At 41.7% G+C, this 19444-nt stretch overlaps 1 protein-coding gene across 3 annotated transcripts in view; it reads left to right on the top strand.

The window, feature by feature from the left end:
• BRWD3 (bromodomain and WD repeat domain containing 3) overlaps window positions 1–18534 on the top strand; it is a 57043-nt gene extending 38509 nt beyond the window's left edge. The window contains exons 27-40 of one of the 3 annotated variants that reach the window (XM_034434990.3): window positions 817–899; window positions 1836–1947; window positions 2396–2457; window positions 3010–3165; window positions 4031–4151; window positions 5298–5423; window positions 7017–7098; window positions 7390–7446; window positions 9360–9500; window positions 11064–11237; window positions 13300–13472; window positions 14786–14883; window positions 15893–16057; window positions 17416–18534. In XM_034434990.3, coding sequence (XP_034290881.2) covers window positions 817–899; window positions 1836–1947; window positions 2396–2457; window positions 3010–3165; window positions 4031–4151; window positions 5298–5423; window positions 7017–7098; window positions 7390–7446; window positions 9360–9500; window positions 11064–11237; window positions 13300–13472; window positions 14786–14883; window positions 15893–16057; window positions 17416–18167 — 2302 coding nt within the window. In that variant the 3' untranslated portion in view covers window positions 18168–18534. The remainder of the gene's footprint in view (window positions 1–816; window positions 900–1835; window positions 1948–2395; window positions 2458–3009; window positions 3166–4030; window positions 4152–5297; window positions 5424–7016; window positions 7099–7389; window positions 7447–9359; window positions 9501–11063; window positions 11238–13299; window positions 13473–14785; window positions 14884–15892; window positions 16058–17415) is intronic. The other 2 variants (XM_034434991.3, XM_087877407.1) reach the window with 2 other exon arrangements.
• Window positions 18535–19444: the final 910 nt, after the last annotated feature.

Below are 19444 nucleotides of genomic sequence, written 5' to 3'. Positions count from 1 at the left end.
ACCCACTGATCAGGTGGTCGACTGTCTCATCTTTCTTATTGCAGAGGCGGCATTTGCTGTTGGTGGTAACATGTTGAATTTTTGCCTTCATACAGTTTGTGGCTAGGGCTTGTTCTTGAGCTGCCAAAATAAAGCTTTCAGTTTCTTTTTTCAGTACTCCTGATCTTAACCAGTTCCAAGTTGTTGTTGTTGTTGTTGTTGTTGTTGTTGTTGTTGTTATTATTATTATTTACACAAAAATGACAGAATACACAGCAAATTAGATAACCATGCTGGGTTTCGTATCACAAATCACTAGTCGGACACTTCCCAAGCATTTAGGACTGCGTGATATATCGGCGGATTATGCGAGCAGATCCCAGTAAGGTGGCCTTTTGCAGCTGACCAATGGTGATCTTGTCAACGCCAATTGTTTTTAAGTGTGCCTAGGTCTTTAGGCACAGCACCCAGTGTGCCGAGTACCACTGGGACCACCTGCACTGGTTTATGCCAGAGTCTGCAGTTCTATTCTCAAGTCCTGATATCTGGTGACTTTTTCAAGTTGTTTCTCTTCAATTCTGCTGTCACCAGGTATGGCAATGTCGAGGATCCACACTTTTTTCTTCTTCACAATTGTGATATCCGGGGTATTGTGTTCTAAAACTTTGTCAGTCTGGATTCTGAAGTCCCACAGCAGTTTTGCATTATTATTATTATTATTATTATTATTATTATTATTATTATTATTATTATTATTATTTATTTATTTATTTATTATTGTTATCGCAACCACCTCCATCTTCTCCTTGGCTGAATCGTTTCATTTTTGTTTCCCAGGTACCATGACATGCCTGATGTCATTGACTTCCTTGTGTTGCATCAATTTTACAATGAAGCCAAAGAAAGAAACTGGCAGATCGGTATGTTTGCCTGTTTACCTTCAAGCTTTTCCCAGTTTAATATGATACTGCAATGTTATGTAGAATAGAATAAGATGAGATGAGATGAGATGAGATGAGATGAGATGAGATGAGATGAGATGAGATGGGAAGAGAAGAGAAGAGAAGAGAAGAGAATAGTAAATAATAGAAATAATAGAAATAGAAATAATAGAAGAAATAGGAATAGAATAGAATAGAATAGAATAGAATAGAATAGAATAGAATAGAATAATAAATAATAGAAATAGAAATAATAGAAATAGAAATAATAGAAGAAATAGGAATAGAATAGAATAGAATAGAATAGAATAGAATAGAATAGAATAGAATAGAATAGAATAGAATAGAATACTTTATTGGCCAAGTGTGATTGGACATACAAGGAATTTGTCTTGGTGCATAGGCTCTCAGTGTACATAAAAGAAAAGATATGTTCATCAAGAATCATAAGGTACAACACTTAATGACAGTCATAGGGAAAAATCCTAAGGATACCAGCAACAAGGTTACAGTCATAAGTGGAAGGAGATGGGTGATAGGAACAATGAGAAGATTAATAGTAATGCAGACTTAGTAACTAGTTTGACAGTGTTGAGGGAATTATTTGTTTAGCAGAGTGATGGCGTTCCGGGGAAAAACTGTTCTTGTGTATATGTATATTCTGCAATCACTTGGGTGAGAACAATGGTTCCAGAACCAAATCATTCTAAAATCCCTGCTGCCATTCAAAAGGTTGATACCCAAAAAAACATGAATTCTGGATAATGGGTTGCCTTCAAAAGTTGTGGGGGCTCCATCATTGGCATGGAATGCTTGAATGGGGTTGGACTATAAGGCCTTACAAGGTCCCTTCCAACTTTGTTTTACAAGCCCCTGCAGGTATTAACTTCGTTCTCTCTGCCTCTCTTATTGCAGGGGATAGATTTCGTAGTATAATTGATGATGCGTGGTGGTTTGGAACCGTGGAGAGTCAACAGCCATTCCAAGCGGAATATCCAGACAGTTCCTTCCAGTGCTACAGTGTTCAGTAAGGACGAATCTAAGTGTTGGAATTTTAATGCAACCCCCCCCCCTCAAACCCCAGAAAAAAACAAGTTTTTGTACATAAATTAAGTAATCACAAGCATTGATAATCTGCTGGTTTGAAAATATTTTCATCCCGTTTCTTAGAATTACAAGATTTCTGCTCAATTGCCATGAAAAGCTGATTTTTTTATGTTTCGTTTTAGTCTCTGCCACCCAGTGGAAAGTTGGAAATAAATTTATGTATACTGGGTTAGGATTTTACTGGCAGAATAGACAAAATGGGAACAAATTTAGTGGGATGGGGATAGGGAGGACAAACTGATAAAAAAAAAAAAAATGAACCGGATCTCGCCAAGTTTCCTCGCCCATAGCCTTGCAGTGCATTTTTTAACTTGACTAAGGTATTTCTGAGATGTTTTACTGTTGTTGTTATTGTTATTATTTTACAGCTGGGACAACAACGAAAGAGAAAACATGAGCCCCTGGGACATGGAACCAATTCCAGAAGGAAGTAAATAGTGCTTGTTTCCTACCTCCTTCCTTTTGATAGAGATTATTTTTTTATAATGGCAAAATATTACAGCAGCATTATAGATCAAATCGGAGTCAGTTTTTACAAGCCTTTACTGTACATAAAAAAGAATTCAATTTGAATTGGACTGAAACGACTTCATTTCATTGACCAGTTTTAAGTAACTTAAAGTAATACAGAAATAAAGTAATACAAATTAAAATAACAATAATGTTTAACTTGACTGCATGGGCTACCTTCAGTTTACACAGTTTTTTTTTTTTTTTTAAAGCAGCATAGTAAAATTAAAATTAAAGCCCTTTCAGACCTGCCAGAACAATTACTCTACAGGATATATTTGAATAATACAGGAGAAAGTCAAAAGTATCAACTTTTTAATTTTGTTTTGGGGTGCGTTTTGCAGAGATTGCCTTAAATGAAAGATGGATAGCGTTGTTTTAGGCACTTCATCACGATATATCATTACCACGATGAATTAACCTGATACATCCAAGTCACTCACTCTCTCCCCCTCCCTCCTTCTCTCTGCAGCTGCTTATCCAGATGAGGTGGGGGCTGGAGTTCCAGTGACCAGCGAGGAATTGGCCTCTCTGCTATACAAGCCCCAGGAAGGAGAATGGGGCTCCCATTCCCGAGACGAAGAATGCGTGCGGGTTCTCCAAGGCATCGATCAGCTTCTTTCTCTAGGTAGGGCAACATCACCAGGTCTGGATTTCCCCTATTGCCTCTGTTGGGACTAGAATGAGCAGAATTGTTAATTCTTAATTGTTAAGCTATCCAGAGTCACTTTGGGAAATGGGATGTGTGGCATATAAATTGAAGGAAGGAAAGGAGGGAGGGAGGGAGGGAGGGAGGGAGGGAGGGAGGAAGGAAGGAGAAAGAGAGAGAGAGAGAGAGAGAAAGAAAGAAAGAAAGAAAGAAAGAAAGAAAAAGAAAGATAGAGAAAGAATGAAAGAAAGAAAAAGAAAGAAAGAAAGGGAAGAAAGAGAAAAAGAAAGAAAGAATGAAAGAAAAGAAAAAAAGAATGAAAGAAAAAAGAAAGGAAAGAAAGAGGGAAAGAATGAAAGAAAAAGAAAGAATGAAAAAGTAAGATAGAGAATGAAAGAAAGAAAAAGAAAGAGAGAAAGAAGAAAGAGAGAGAGAAAGAATGAAAGAAAGAAAAGAAAAAGAAGAAAGGAAAGAAAAAAGAAAACAAATGACTCTTATCAATTGCAGTACATTAAAGAGGCATCTGTTATTCCTGTTTGTAATTCCTTGGAATAATCTTTCAAAACTTAAAAAAAACAATCGACTTTCCATGCCTGCAGGGCTGCCTGAAATATCATAACACGAACAGAAGAAATCTGATTTTTACTTGTCAACATTTCAATTAGGAGAATATCTTGGGGGCACACCTGGTTTTAGGGCTTAGAGTAATATTTATATAAAGTCAAACTTCACCTTAATTATCAGAGAGGTTTTCCCCCTAAATACATAATGCTTCTACCACCTTTCTTAAAAGTTTTATTCAGTTCACCTTTGCTTTATTTTTTATTTATTTATTTTTTTGCAGAGATTTCTAATCCCTTTGCAGTTCCAGTCGACCTTAGTGCCTATCCTCTGTATTGCACTGTTGTTGCTTATCCAACTGACCTCACCACAATAAGGAGAAGACTTGAAAACAGATTTTACAGGTTGGATTAATGGTCGCTAATATATAAAAGAGTTTATCATTGTTTGGTTTTGTGCTAAATTTCTTCTGCTGCAACTTCTAGTGATTTTTTTTTTAAAAAAATAAGGGAACAATAATTCTTCTGGTGGGACTGACTAATTTGCTAGCAAACACAAAGGTTTTTTTAATTTTTCAAGTCTGAATTTGGGACGTGTGACTTTCGGTAGCTAGGTGTTTTCTGTATTTATAAATAGGTTTTGCAGTCCACCAAAGCAGATTTAAAATAAAACTATTTTAATTAACTTAATAACAGTGAATAACTTCAGTCAATGATTAACAGTCAACTTTGGCATGCCATCCTGAGGTTCAGGGTTTTCTTGAAAGGAATGATGCCCAGGGTTCTGTGTGATGGCATTTTGGACTAGAATGCTTTCTTATCTCCATAACACATAGTTGTTCTTATTAAAACTTTCTTAAAAAATGGAATTGCTCTTAAAAACCTTATGCAGAACCCATGTACAGTGTATCTTGTCCAACCCTTTTCAGTTGCCTAGATCAGGGATCAGCAACCTGCGGCTCTGGAGCCGCATGTGGCTCTTTCACCCCTCTGCTGCGGCTCCCTGTCACTCAAAATATGTGTCACAACGGCCAGTGTGCGATACCCGCTGACGTGATTTATTGAGCTTTTCAACCATGGATAAATCCAAGAAAAGAAAAGTTTCAGAAGAAAACAGAATGTTCAGTTCAACTACATATGCTAGTTTGTGGCTGCTCAAGAAATAGTCAGGCACGGGAAGGGTTTTGTGGCTCCCGGTGTTTTCTTTTCTGGGGGAAACGAGTCCAAATGGCTCTTTGAGTGTTTAAGGTTGCAGACCCCTGGCCTAGATAATCCAGAAGAGTGTTGATATAAGGGAGGCCATGAGAGGGCGTAGCTCTCTCTCCTCGTGTATCACTCTCCTCATTGTGTTCTATCTGCATTGTAATTCTCCATGTAGAGTTGAAGATAGATTGGTATGTGCCTTGTATGTCTATATATAGAAGTCTTGTATATAAACCACTGTTTGTAAGACAAACCTATGTTTCTTGTATTTTACTCCTGGGCTGTCTCAAAATAGTAGTCATGCTGCAAACACTCTGACAAGTGTCTTTGTCTTCTCTCCTTTTTCAGGAGAATATCAGCATTAATGTGGGAGGTACGATACATCGAACATAACGCAAGGACTTTCAATGAGCCCGAAAGCCCTATTGTCAAAGCAGCCAAAATCGTCACAGATGTTTTACTGCACTACATTGGGTAAGCGGTCCTGCGGTTGAAGGAAATACTTTTCTGAAAACTTGCCTGGATGGGATCTTTTCCTCCCCTGTCTCAATTTGTGTGCTTGTCTGTTGATGAATTTATTTTATTTTATTTTATTTTTATTTTATTTAGTTTGTCAAACATGTACGAGATAACAGGTATAAGTATAAACATGGACAAGAGCACATGAAATGAGTACAAATACATGGGGACAGTAGAACAGGGACGGTAGGCACGCTGGTGCGCTTATGCGTGCCCCGTTACAGACCTCTTAGGAATGGGGTGAGGTTTACAGTAGACAGTTTAAGGTTGAAGCTATGGGGGTTTGAGGAAGTAACAACAGAGTCGGATAGAGCATTCCAGGCATTCACCACTCTGTTGCTGAAGTTGTATTTTCTGCAGTCGAGTTTGAAGCAGTTTGCCTAGAGTTTGTATCTATTGTTTGCCCGTGTATTGTTGTGGTTGAAGCTGAAGTACCATTTTTTCGGAGTATAAGACGCACCTTTTTCTCCCCTAAAAGGGGATGAAAATGTGAGTGTATCTTATACACCAAATGTAGCCCCGCCCACCCACTGGCCCCCACCCTTTGGCCTCTGCCTCCCAGCAATTTACCTCCTTGCAGCAAGCAGCAAGAAGAAACAGCCCATTTCAGCTTCAGCACAGCCTAATTAGCACAAGTTGATTGTCCGTTGGATCGGCCTCCCGACCCTCAGCTGTTTCAGGCTGCAGGGATTGCCATTGCCTATTGCTTTGCGGGCCTCTGCTGCTTACTGCAAGGAGGTAAATTGCTGGGAGCAGATTTTTTTTCTTTTCTTGTGCTAATCAAGCTATGCTGAAAACAAAAATGAAAGTAAAGCAGGCTGTTTGCTGCAATGAGGCAAAATTGCTGGGAGGCGGAGGCAGATTTCTTTTTCTTGTTTTCCTCACCAAAAAATGTAGGTGCGTCTTATAGTCCGGAGTGTCTTATACTCTGAAAAATACGGTAGTTGTTGACAGGTAGGCATTGTAGCAGACAATTTTGTGTACTGTGCTTAGGTCAGACCGTAGACGGCATAGTTCCAGGTTGTCCAAGCCCAAAATGTCAAATCTGGTGGCATAAGGTATTCTATTGTGAGCAGAGGAGTGGAGTACTCTTCTCGTGAAATACCTCTGGACTCGTTCAATTGTGTTAATGTCTGATATGCAGTGTGGATTCCAGGCAGACGAGCTGTATTCGAGAACTGGTTTGGCAAAAGTTTGGTATGCCCTAGTTAGCAGTACAGTGTTACCGGAGAAGAAGCTTTGCAAAATTAGGTTAACAACTCTTAATGCCCTTTTGGCAATGCTGTTACAGTGAGCTCTGGGGCTTAGATCATTTGAGATGAGTACTCCTAGGTCCTAGACAGAGTGAGGGTCATCTATGAGGTCGTATTTGATGTTGATGAAACTTTGGTGTTGATGAAACTCTACTAGGCGATCCATGAACATTTAATGCAATCTTTGCTCTAGGAATCAACGACCGTAATAACCTTTGGGGAGGGGATTTTATTTTGTTGTTGTTTTTTTAAATCTCTATTTAGCCCTCATGCTGATCCTCTTCCTACTCTTTAGGGATCAGAGTTGTACAGATATTCTGGAGATCTACAACAAAGTGAAAGCAGAAGACTTGAGTAGCACAGAGGAAGAAGAGCAGGTAAAAAGAAATGGTTCTTTTGGGGATTGGTTTGAACAGGAAGTGAATTTGGGGGGGACGACCTCAAAAGTTAGGGTTCTAGGAAGGAGGCAGTGTCAAACCACTTCTGAAAAACCTGGCCAAGAAAACTGCAGAACTAGCATCTTGTCTTACCCCTCAAAAAGCCCATGTGATCTCGCCAAATGTTAAGATCTTGCCCCAAGGCCATAATTTTCAGGAGGGTGTGTACATGCGTGCGTGTATTTTGAATTAATTTGTTCTCTCGCATGTAGTAATCACATTTTGCTGTAGGTGGCAGAAGCATCTCCTGATTCAGAGGGCCCAGGAACTTCCTCTGGAAAACGAATAGTAAGTAACTGAGTTATCTTGCAAGCCTAGCTGTGCACTTAATTTTCTCCAAAAATACTTTGATTGATACGTGGCCATCAGATGGCCCTTGATTTCTCTTTGTGTGATGTAATGCTTCTGAAGTTAGAAAACCCAAGCTGCTTTCTCTTCCATTAAAAAAAAAAAAGTCAAAGTCCAGTTCTCATGAACAAATGCATTCATATTCCCCGGCCATTGCAGAAGTAGAAGCAGCATTCAGAATTGAGCACCAAGAAAAAGGTGGAGGAAGAAGCCAGGTTAAAAAGAGAAGAGCAATCAAGGATTGCATGAGAGAAGTTTGTTATGGCTATCTCTACTTCACTCATGTAATCCCCCCTGCCAACTTCCCACGGTATGATTGTGGCGGGCCTGGATCCTCAAGGCACACAGGTAATATGGCTTCCAGGCATGACAGACTGGAGGCTAGAAGAACGGTTGCAGGAACTGGGTATGTCTAGTCTGATGAAAAGAAGGACTAGGGGAGACCTGATAGCAGTGTTCCAATATCTCAGGGGCTGCCACAAAGAAGAGGGAGTCAAGCTATTCTCCAAAGCACCTGAGGGCAGGAGAAGAAGCAATGGGTGGAAAGTAATCAAGGAGAGAAGCAACATCTAGAACTAAGGAGAAATTTCCTGATAGTGAGAACAATTAATCAGTGGAACAACTTGCCTCCAGAAATTGGGAATGCTCCAACACTGGAAGTTTTTAAGACGAGGTTGGATAACCATTTATCTGAAGTAGTGTAGGGTTTCCTGCCTAAGCAGGGGGTTGGACTAGAAGACCTCCAAGGTCCCTTCCAGCTCTATTCTATTCTATTCTATTCTATTCTTAAAAAAAAGTTCTTGTTTCCTGTCCAGAGTAAATCTTCCTCCTTGCCCTGATGAATAATATAACGTCAGAACATGGCTTGTCAGCCAATATTTAGCTGATTGGAAGATCAATTTTATTGCTTGTCAGTCCAATAGCAAAGGAAATCTTAGGGGTTAGTATTATTGAGTGTAGAAGAGGGAATTTTGTGCCCAACTGCGACAACTCAGCTTGCCTGGGATATGATACTAAATTTATGAACAGATATTGAGTGAAGAGCCTTAATCTGGTGAATGCAGAATAGAATAGAATAGAGTAGAGTAGAGTAGAGTAGAGTAGAGTAGAGTAGAGTAGAGTAGAGTAGAGTAGAGTAGAGTAGAGTAGAGTAGAGTAGGAAGGGATCTTGGAGGTCTTCCAGTCCAGCCCCCTGCTCAAGCAGGAGAACTTATACCATTTCAGAGAAGTGACTGTCTAGTCTCTTCTTAAAAACCTCCAGTGATGGAGTGCCCATTATTTCTGGAGGCAAGCTGTTCCACTGGTTAATTGTCCTCACTGTTAGGAAGTTTCTCCTTAATTCCAGGTTGCTTCTCTCTTTGATTAGTTTCCAACCACAGTTTCTTGTCCTGCCCTCTGGTGCTTTGGAAAATAATTCGACCCACTCTTCTTTGTGACAGCTCCTCAAATACTGGAATAGTGTTATCATGTCACCCCAATTCTTCTTTTCTTTGCTATTATAGTTTAATACTTCTATACCCTCTCATAATGTATTGTTAAACCCCGGTCTTTGGCCATAATAAAAGCTTCAGGATTTCAACTAATATAAATAGAATTGCATAGAGGTAACTTATGAAGAATAGAAACCAACTTGAGATGTTCTAACTAGTTTGTTTGTTTGTTTTTTCCCTGTAAAAAACTCGATTAAAGGTTAGCTATCTTATGGGCATATCTCTTTCTTTCAAAAAAACCCAACTCATTTGTTCTACTGTGATTCTGGGTACCTGGTGCCTATGTTAAATGAGATGAAAACAAACATTTTAGAGATTATTCAATTTATATGTTCTGTTTTTTTAAAAAAAAAAAATCTTAAGGTCAAACGGCAAATGAAAAGGCAACCTTCTAAAGGATGTGTTGATTCCTGGAAAAACCACTGCAAGCAATTGTTAAGCCTGATCTATGAACGTGAAGACTCTGAGCCATTCCGACAACCCGTTGATCTCTTTTCTTACCCTGTAAGTTTTGCTTTTTTTCTGAATTTGGGAGGACAGGTAAAAAAACTGCCTGAGAAGGTGCCATCTTGTCTCCGAGGCTCTTTCCACCCAGAGTTTGGCCTTTCCAGCAACTAACACAGGGTGGAAAAAGCATCTGGCACACACTATGATTCTTGGGCTCAAAGTATATTTTGGATTCAATAAATTGAAAAATATTTTTGGAAAAAAGACAGAGGATTTGACAGACCCGTGGGTTGATTGGCAGCAAAAAATAGTGGAGATGGAAGTAACAGTTGGGTTGAAAACAAAGGATGTAGATCAGTGATGGCTAACCTTTTTGCCATCGCATTCTTTTTGCCCCCCCCCTCCCCCCACACGATGGCACAGTTGGCCCGTTTTTTGCCGTCCCCAGCCTCTAGAGCCTTTCTAGGAGTCTGGGGAGGGCGAAAACAGCCTTCTCTACCCCCCTCAGAGGCCAAAAATGGCCTGTTTCTGGCCTCCAGAGGGCCTCCGGGGGCGTGGGGAAGGCTGTTTACGCCCTCCCCAGACTCCTAGAAAGGCTGGAGACAGCAAAAAATGAGACTTCCGGTTCTACTGGAAATTGGCAAATGGGCCATTTCCAGCCTCTGGAGGGCCTCCGAAGGGGTGGTGAAGGCCATTTTTGCCTTCCCCAGACTCCTAGAAAGGCTCTGGAGGCTGGGGAGAGAGAAAAATGAGCCTTCCCCACCAACCCCCGAGGTCCTCCGGAGGCAGGAAACAGCCTGTTTCCTTACTTCTGGTGGGCCCAGAAGGTCTGAAAATCAGCGGAGCTGAGCTTGCATGCCCACCGATATGGCTACGCGTGCCACAGGTTTGCCATCACGGATGTAGATGAAGACCCAAGGGAGGCGTATGGGAGGCAAGTTAAAAAGAGAAGTGAAACTTCCAAGAGGGTGAGAGAAGATGGATAGAAAGGATCTTTTAAAAAAAACCACAAGATTGGCTGTACTGAGAATTAGAATAGATTAAGAAATTAGAAACGGGGGGAATATTGTTATGCATATTTTTGCATAACAAAAATATTTAAAGTGAATGTTAGAGGTTAAGATTAGATTTTGAAAAAGGATCTTATCAGATATGCTCAAGAATAATGTTATGACTATTAAAAGGATGCAGCTAATATTGAATAATTGAAAAATGAAGGAATATGTGCTGATATAAATATGTATAATAAAATTAGACCATGTAAGTTTGACCAACGTAGTACTTTTTACTTGTATTAATATTGGTTTTGTATCAAAATGAATGACACTCAGACACCACACTGTCCATGCAAGGATATTGATGATATTGATGTATGTTTTAAAAATAAAAAAACTTTAATACCCCCCCCCCCAAAATAAAAACCCAAAGAAGTAGTATATTTTGGAGTAAGAATGTTCCATGAGACTTTGGGAAAGGAAGTTTTAATATCCTTCCTTTAACATCCGGGATGAAAAATGTGGGGGGCGGGGTCTCTCCTTAGTCAGACCGGGTGAATGCATTGCTATTGGGTTAATCAGCCTGTCCCTCAGATCGCTTTGTTAGATTTTGAAGTTTTCATAGGTGGACAAACATTCTTCTCAGGACTATCGAGATATCGTGGACACTCCCATGGACTTCAGCACTGTGAAAGAAACTTTGGAAGCGGGTAATTATATGAACCCTCTGGAATTCTACAAAGACGTCCGCTTGATATTCTACAACTCCAAAGCGTACACTCCAAATAAGAAATCAAGGGTAAGATGGGAAAAATGTAACCAATAGCTATTCTATTCGTCTCCTGTGTCAGCGTTCCAAGTAACGCCCCCAACGAAATCAAATTCCGAGGCTTGAAGTTCCTCAAAGCTAACTTTTATTAGAGATGTCATACAGACCCCTCACATCCTGGACATAAATTGTTTCAACTTCTATCCTTAAAACGACGCTATAAAGCATTGCACACCAGGACAACTAGACACAAGGACAGTTTTTCCCGAATGCCATCATTCTGCTAAACAAATAATTCCCTCAACACTGTCAAACTATTTACTAAGTCTGCACTACTATTAATCTTCTCATCGTTCCCACCACTCATCTCCTTCCACTTATGACTGTATGACTGTAATTTTGTTGCTTATATCCTTACGATTTATATTGATATTGTTTCCTGATTGCTTATTTGTACCTTATGACTGTCATTAAGTGTTGTACCTTATCATTCTTGATGAACATATCTTTTATTTTATGTACACTGAGAGCGTATGCCAAGACAGATTCCTTGTGTGTCCAATCACACTTGACCAATAAAAAATTCTATTCTATATTGGCACATCTGGGAAAACCCGAATCTGAGAGCTTCCAGGTTTTCCTCACCCAAAAGGAAGTTCAAGACCTTGCCCCTCACCCACATGTCCATCACATGAATTAATCAGACACCGGTCCGGAACAGAAGATACGTCCTCATTCCTCTCAGCACAGCTGCAGGGCACAATGGCCTTGACTTTCTATAAAGAATTTCATTGTGACTACATATCTTCTTCCGTCTATGCAGTCCCCCCTCCCCATTTCCCACAGTAGGATTTGTGGCAGGCCTGAAGCCTGAAGGAACAAAGATAGAAATATGGCTTCCAGGTCTGACATTAAGATGCATATTAAAAAAAAAAAAACCACAACCCTGCGGATTTTAAATAGTGTCATGTTTTAAAATTCAGAGCTTACCTGAAAACAATTGCTAGTTTCCTTCATTCCAGGTAGAGTTTTTTTTTTTTTTACCAATCCTCTTAATTCTGTTATTTACCTCATCAGGGATGCCCTCTTGGCAAAGACTTGTTTGCTAATAACTATTATACAATAGCAATAGCACTTAGATTTAGATACAGTTTATGACCAGTTACAGCATCCTGCAGTCAGGTGATTGTGATTTCTAACCTTCCCAGCCAGTTTCTGACAAAATGAAGCTGAACATGCATGATAAAATTAAACCTTAGTAAGACCACACCTGGAATACTGCATCCAATTTTGGTCACCACACTATAAAAAAGATGTTGAGACTCTAGAAAGAGTACAGAGGAGAGCAACCAAGATGATTAGGGGACTGGAGGCTAAAACATACGATGAACGGTTGCAGGAACTGGACATGGCTAGTCTAGTGACGAGAAGGACCAGGGGAGACAGGATAGCAGTCTTCCAATATTTGAGGGGCTGCCACAGAAAGGAGAGGGTCAAGCTATTTTCCAAAGCACCCGAAGGCCAGACAAGGAATAAAGGATGGAAAGTGATCCAGGAGAAATTCAAGCTAGAAATGAGAAATTTTCTGACAGTGAGAGCAATCAACCCATGGAACAGAAGTTGCCTTCGGAAGTTGTGGGAGCTTCATCAATGGAAGCTTTCTAGAAGAGACTGGACTGCCATTTGTCAGAAATGGTGTAGGGTCTTCTGCTTGGGCGGGGGGTTGGACTAGATGACCTACAAGGGCCCTTCCAACGACTCTGTTAGTCTGCTCTACGACATAAAGTTTGGTCCTAATTGTGGTTGTAAATCGAGGATTACTTGTAATAAATCTGAAAAATACATTGTCAATATCAGGCATTCTAGCTAAAAGATTCCTTTCTTGTTTGGTTGCACATTATTAAGCTTTTTCACCCTACTGAAAACACTTCTGTCCAGCTGTTGTTTTTTTTTTTATTATTATTAAATCCATGGATATACTTGAGGAATTAGCTTCTACTGGAACATGGATAAAAGCAAACCAATGTAAGGTTGGCAAACTTTCTGCTCCACATCACTCTTGAATGCAGATGTTCCTTCCTTCCTTCTACAGATCTATAGCATGACACTCCGACTCTCTGCCTTATTCGAAAACCACATCAAAACCATCATTTCCGAGTACAAGTCAGCTGTTCAGTGTCAGAAGAGGCGAAGGCCGCGGTTACGGTACCGAAAACGGCTGAGAAGCAGTAGCAGCGGTTCTTCTTCTAGCAGCAGAGCACCAAGGTAGCAAGATGGGTTTGTTGCCTGTGAAATGATGCTTATATTATTACTGTCCTTCTCATCTTCTCTACTATCCCTTCTTGTCGGTATCATTGTTATGATTATTATTACTCCGTTGTTTTGCATGTATACTGAGAGCTTCTGCACCAGAGACAAATTTCTTGTGTGTCTAATCACACTTGACCACATAAAGTGTTATGTTCTATTTTGTTCTACTCTGGCCTGGCCTGGCCTAGTCTAGCCTATTCTATTATTCATGTCCTGTCCTGTCCTGTCCTGTCCTGTCCTGTCCTGTCCTATCCTATCCTACTCTACCCTACCCTATCCTACCCTACCCTCCCTTCCTCTCCACTCCACTCCACTCCACTCCACTCCACTCTTCTTATTCCTCTCCTCTTCTCTTCTCTTCTCTTCTCTTCTCTCCTCTCCTCTCCTCTCCTCATCTCTCCTCTCCTCTCCTCTCCTCTCCTCTCCTCTCCTCTCCTCTCCTCTCCTCTCTCTCCTCTCCTCTCCTCTCCTCTCCTCTTCCTATCCTATCCTATCCTATCCTATCCTATCCTATCCTATCCTATCCTATCCTATCCTATCCTACCCTACCCTACCCTACCCTACCCTACCCTACCCTACCCTACCCTACCCTATACTCCACTCCACTCCACTCCACTCCACTCCACTCCACTCCACTCCACTCCACTCCACTCCACTCCACTCTACTCTTCTTATTCCTGTTCTGTTCTGTTCTGTTCTGTTCTCCTCTCCTCTCCTCTCCTTTTCTTATCCTATCTTATCCTATCTTATCCTATCCTATCCTATCCTATCCTATCCTATCCTATCCTATCCTATCCTATCCTATCCTATCCTATACTATACTATACTATACTATACTATACTATACTATACTATACTATACTATACTGACTATACTATACTAGTTCTATTATTCTACTCTAACCTATAATAGTCTACCTTACCCTATCCTATCCTATTCTATGTCCTCCTCCTTTCTTAATTGTGGCCATCAATCCGCTGTATTGCTCATTCTGCAGCCCTTTGCACCCACAAGAAAATCAATGGGAAGATTTTAGAAGGGAAAGGAGAAAGCAGTTTTTTAAGACCCTGCAATGCATCGTGCAACAAAAGATATAGCAGAGGGAAAGATCTGCAGATCAGGCCAGACTTTGTAAGGTGGAAAAAGAAAAAGAAGGGCCAGAACAGTATCTATCTATCTGTAGAAAGCTCCCTATGATTAACCAGGTTTCTAGGCGTTGAAAAAAAAATATCTCTTTCAATTTGTTTTCCTTCTTCCATGCCTTCAGCCCAAAAGGAAAACAAAAGCAACTGAAGATGCAGCCTAAAACAAACTTGAATACCTCACTGCCTTTAACTAGGACTAATTCTTCAGTTTCATCTCATGGTAAGTAGGATTAGTTGGTTCATATATTCATTCATTCATTCATTCATTCATTCATTCATTCATTCATTCAATCAGTCAATCAATCAATCAATCAATCAATTTGTACAGCCAATCACCTTGGCAAGGGACTCTGGAGGGCAAATCACCTTAATAAATTAAAAACATATTTCAAGTGGGCATGCCATCAACTTTTACTCCTGCAAGCTGGATTCAGTTCAGATCAGTAAATATCAAATTATTTTCAAGGATGCTCTGTGTTACCCTAGAATTGATATTGGAGAGATATTTGGGGTCAGTAGGCTTCAGTGTGGCCATAAATACCTCCCCGAGGGACCATTCATTTAAATAGGCATATATATATATATTTGCCTAAACTTAGCAAAAAGCACGAATCGTAAAACTGGTCTTAAAAATGACCCACCCAACGTGTCTTCGCATGATTGAGGGGAGACAACGCAACCTTTTATAATGACCAGGGATGTTTTAAGGGCCATAAAGCTCTCGTTCTGTGGCCATTGTAAGAATGAACACTTGTAAAACAACTGGTCATTAAACGAGGACTACCTGTAATTAGAAGAAAGCTACCAAATCCATAATCTGTTGCAGGCTGATGTTAAGCATCAGAGAGTTCGCTGCCTTGAACAATATAGAGTGGCCCCTGCAAATAGCTTTTGCTCTGGAAAAAAAAAACCTTCTTCTCTAGGATTTAGGCTGAAGTTTCATTTTTATTTGATATTTTTCCCCAAACGGATCCATTGCAGAGCATCTCCTTAATAGCAATAGCACTTAGACATATATACTGCTTCACCGTGCTTTACAGCCCTCTCTAAGCAGTTTACAGTGTCATTTTGCCCCCAGTAATCTGGGTCCTCATTTTACCGACCTTGGAAGGAGGAAAGGCTGAGTCAACCTTGAGCCGGTCAGGATCGAACTGCTGGCAGTCGGCAGCAGTCGGCAGAAGTCACCTGCAGTACTACATTTTAACCACTTCGCCACCACGGCTCTTAAGTTTCAGATACAGAGGAACCCCCTGGTTCAGCTACTGCCGAAGAGATGGAAAGGCAGCCCTCCTCCTCCTCATCTGGCTCCAACAGCAGCCAGAATCGTAGCGGAAACGATGTCGAAACAGGAAAAAATAAGCCAGTGAGAAATAAATCCACACCAGTGAAACAAGGTAGGAAACTGCAGAAAACAAAGTTTGTCCCTTCCTTTCCCCCCCCCTGCAGATTTTCCTTTTGTTGATTAACCTTTCCACATAAACTCTCATGAATTGGTGCCTTTCACGCTTAGCAACCTTAAGATGTGTGGACTTCAACTCCCAGAATTCCCCAAGCAATATGCTTTTAAGTTCTACGTGCTGCTGGCTGGGGAATTCTGGGTGTTGAAGTTCACACATCTTGTAAACTGCCAAGATTGAGAAACATTGCCCTAAATTAGAAGTGAATTGGGGGGGGGGTGTTCTCTTTTTTTTTTTTTTTTTTTTTTGATTTAATAACATGGTAGCTTATGGGGGACTCAGTTTTCCCTGGGAATGGAGAAGTGCAAAATTAGCAGGGACTCTTCCCACTTCGATCAGCACTGAAGCAGCCCCAAGAATATGACTCTAGAAATGGCATGCTACGTTGATGCTAAGCACGTGAGATGGCCTGCAACGGTTGTATCGTGTTGTATTCCTACTAAAATGCAGCAATCCACTGTTGCAGAGATATTCCAGGTTGAGTTTTTCTCTACCCCAATATACCGTATTTTGTTGAGTGTAAGACGCACATTAGTTTTTGGGGAGGAAAACAAGAAAAAAAATTCTGCCTCTGCCTACCAGCATTCATCGTTATTCATCTGGCTAGTGTCGTTGCAGCAAACAGCCTGGTCAGCTTCAGCATGTTATTGCAGCCTGATTCAGCACGAGCAGCTGATTGGTGGTTGGATTGGCCTCCCGGAATACCGCCAATCAGCTGTTCCAGGCTGCGGGGATTGCCACAGCCCATCACCACCTCCGCATGTCATTCGCATTTTCAGGTAGTTCCAGCCAGCGGGGATTGCCACCGCGCTGCCGATCTCCGCCACCTGGAACTGGCTGTAAATGTGACACATGGAGGCCAAAGTCAGGGCGTGCAGAGGCCAAAAATGCGACACTCAGATGCCAAAAATGCGACACGCGAAGGCGGCGATGTGCTGTGGTAATCCCCACAACCTGGAACAGGTCTAAAATGGGTTGTGCAGAGGCCAAAAATACAATGTGTGGAGGCCGAAAATGGCCGAAGGGTGGAGGCCGGTGGGTGGGTGGGGCTTCAACAACATTCGGTGTATAAGATGCACCACACTTTGGGGGAGGGGGCGGTAAAAGTGCGTCTTATACTAGAGATGTATGGTATATTGTGGGATGATCTATTCAGACAACATGTCAGTTACTGGTTAGCGAACGTAGTAAGTAAAATTGTTCACATAAGTTTGGGTTTTTTTTCACCAATGTGCCACTTACTGGTGATAATTTGGTGTTAGTATTCACATGTGTGTCGATTTGGATCTCTCTAGATCAGCCTTCTGAAAAGCCTCTGACGAACGGGGACGGGAAGGAATCTCGAACGGGAGTCAAGAGAAAAATTTCCAGCGCCTCTGAAGAGGAGGACGAGGGCAGCCAAGAGAAGAGAGAACCGAAAGATAAGCCTGGTTTATCGTCCGAAAGCGGAGACTCCCGTTCGGGCTCCAGTTCCGAAAGCAGAGGTGGCTCCGACTCGGATTCAGAATCCAGTTCTAGGACAGATCAAGACTACATCGACGGAGACCACGACTACAGCAAATCCGTAAAAGTGAAACCGAAAAGAAAAATCCGAAGGAACCTTTCTAGCGGCAGGAGAAAAAATTGGCAAGGCAGGGGGACGGGAAGGCGAGGGCGCTGGGGCCGGTGGGGGAGGTGGAACCGAGGGGGCCGAGGCAGCCGGGGAGGAAGAGGATGCAGCCAGGGAAGAAGAGGAGGCAGAGGAGGAAGAAGAGGCCGAGGGAGAGGAGGCTCGCGGGCCAAGCGCCCCCGCATGGCCGAGGACGAGTTCGAGAACCTTTTCGGCGGACGCTTCAACGAGAACACCTTCGGCGGACGATTTAGCCGGCCCCCTCGGATTAAAACCAGGAACGAAGGCCGGCGAACCGTTTTGTACAACGACGATTCGGACAATGACACTTTCGTGCACACCGAGGATCCCCTGAACCTTGGCACTTCCAGGTCGGGCAGGGTACGGAAAATGACAGAGAAAGCCAGGGTTAGCCATCTCATGGGATGGAATTATTGACCCCCGACACGGTGGTTGGTGGTGGCGGGGGGGGGATATTGGCGGTGTGGGCAGGGGAGGAGAGACCCTGAACAGCGACGTTAGGACTTCCAAGGCTTTTTAAACTGCAGGGATTTCACGCCAGAAAATCTGCTAAGCAAATTGTGGGGGAGGGAATCTGTTGATTCCCACCCCCTCACCTCCCCCTGGTGCTTTTCATATGGTTTTCATGTGTTCGGAGGCTTCTGCTTGCTGGCCGACGCAGGCTACGAAAGTCTTCTTTGCACATCCTATTACCTGCAGAAACCCCCCCCCCTTTTTTTTATCACACTAAACCTTGAGTTGGTCCCAGGACTTGCGGGAGATAAATGTGTGCTTACGAAGTCTCTCCTTGTTGTTTTCTTTTTCCTTCCCCCCCTTTTTTGTTGTTGTTTGTGTGTGTGTGTGTGTGTGTGTGTGTGCATTATAGAAGCAGCACCTTCTTACCCAGATTTTTTTAAAAAACATTGTCTGCCATGAACTTCCTTCCTTCTCATAATGACTTTTGCACAATACACAGATCCTAAAAAAAAAAAGGCAGCTATAAAATGTTTACAGTTTTCTCTGTTAATGCGCAGGATCCGGATTGCTTTTTATCTCTTCCCTCCTCCTCCCCCCCTCCTCCCCCTGGCCAAGTGTGCATGAATTTGTGACTGATAATGAAATATGACCCCCATATGGATGTTCTGATATGCTTTGTTCCCTCCCTTCCCCCCCCCCAATTGGTTTTTAATGTTTAATTTATGTTTTAAAAGGGAGAGTGGGTGGGTGGTACCTTGTATATAATGTAGCAAATCGAAGATGTGAGATGTTTTAACACCTACATTAATGTTATTACGAACGACATACTTGAGAACTAGGATTATCTAAGATACACCAGGTGCCAAACGCAGAAATACCCTCGCATCTGTCTTTTTTTTTCTTTTTTTTTTTTCCTGCTTCCCCTTGTATTTTTATAGCATCCCCTTGAGATGGTCTCCAGGGGTTAACATCAATACGGAATGGTTTCTTCTTTAGTAGCTTAGCTACCTCCAGACTTCTGAGCTTTAGTTTTGTTTCCTTCTTCAATAATGACATTGTAATAGACGATGTGGCAGGAACAAAATCACTCAAGAAACTGCAGAAATAATTTCATTGGTCTCCAGTCTGACAATCAGTCATCAGGTGCTTCTCACAGACTTCATTGGTGGAGATGGACTGCCCTTGTGCATGCGTCTCCCCGGTGCGGCCATCGCATTATTATCATATTTTTATTTGTT

The sequence above is a fragment of the Pantherophis guttatus genome, chromosome 12 (assembly GCF_059756535.1).
Source record: "Pantherophis guttatus breed Tessera chromosome 12, ASM5975653v1, whole genome shotgun sequence".
In the NCBI taxonomy this organism is placed as follows: Eukaryota; Metazoa; Chordata; class Lepidosauria; order Squamata; family Colubridae; genus Pantherophis; species Pantherophis guttatus.
Note: the sequence above shows the minus strand (reverse complement) of the source record. Positions and strands in the feature narration are given on the sequence as shown.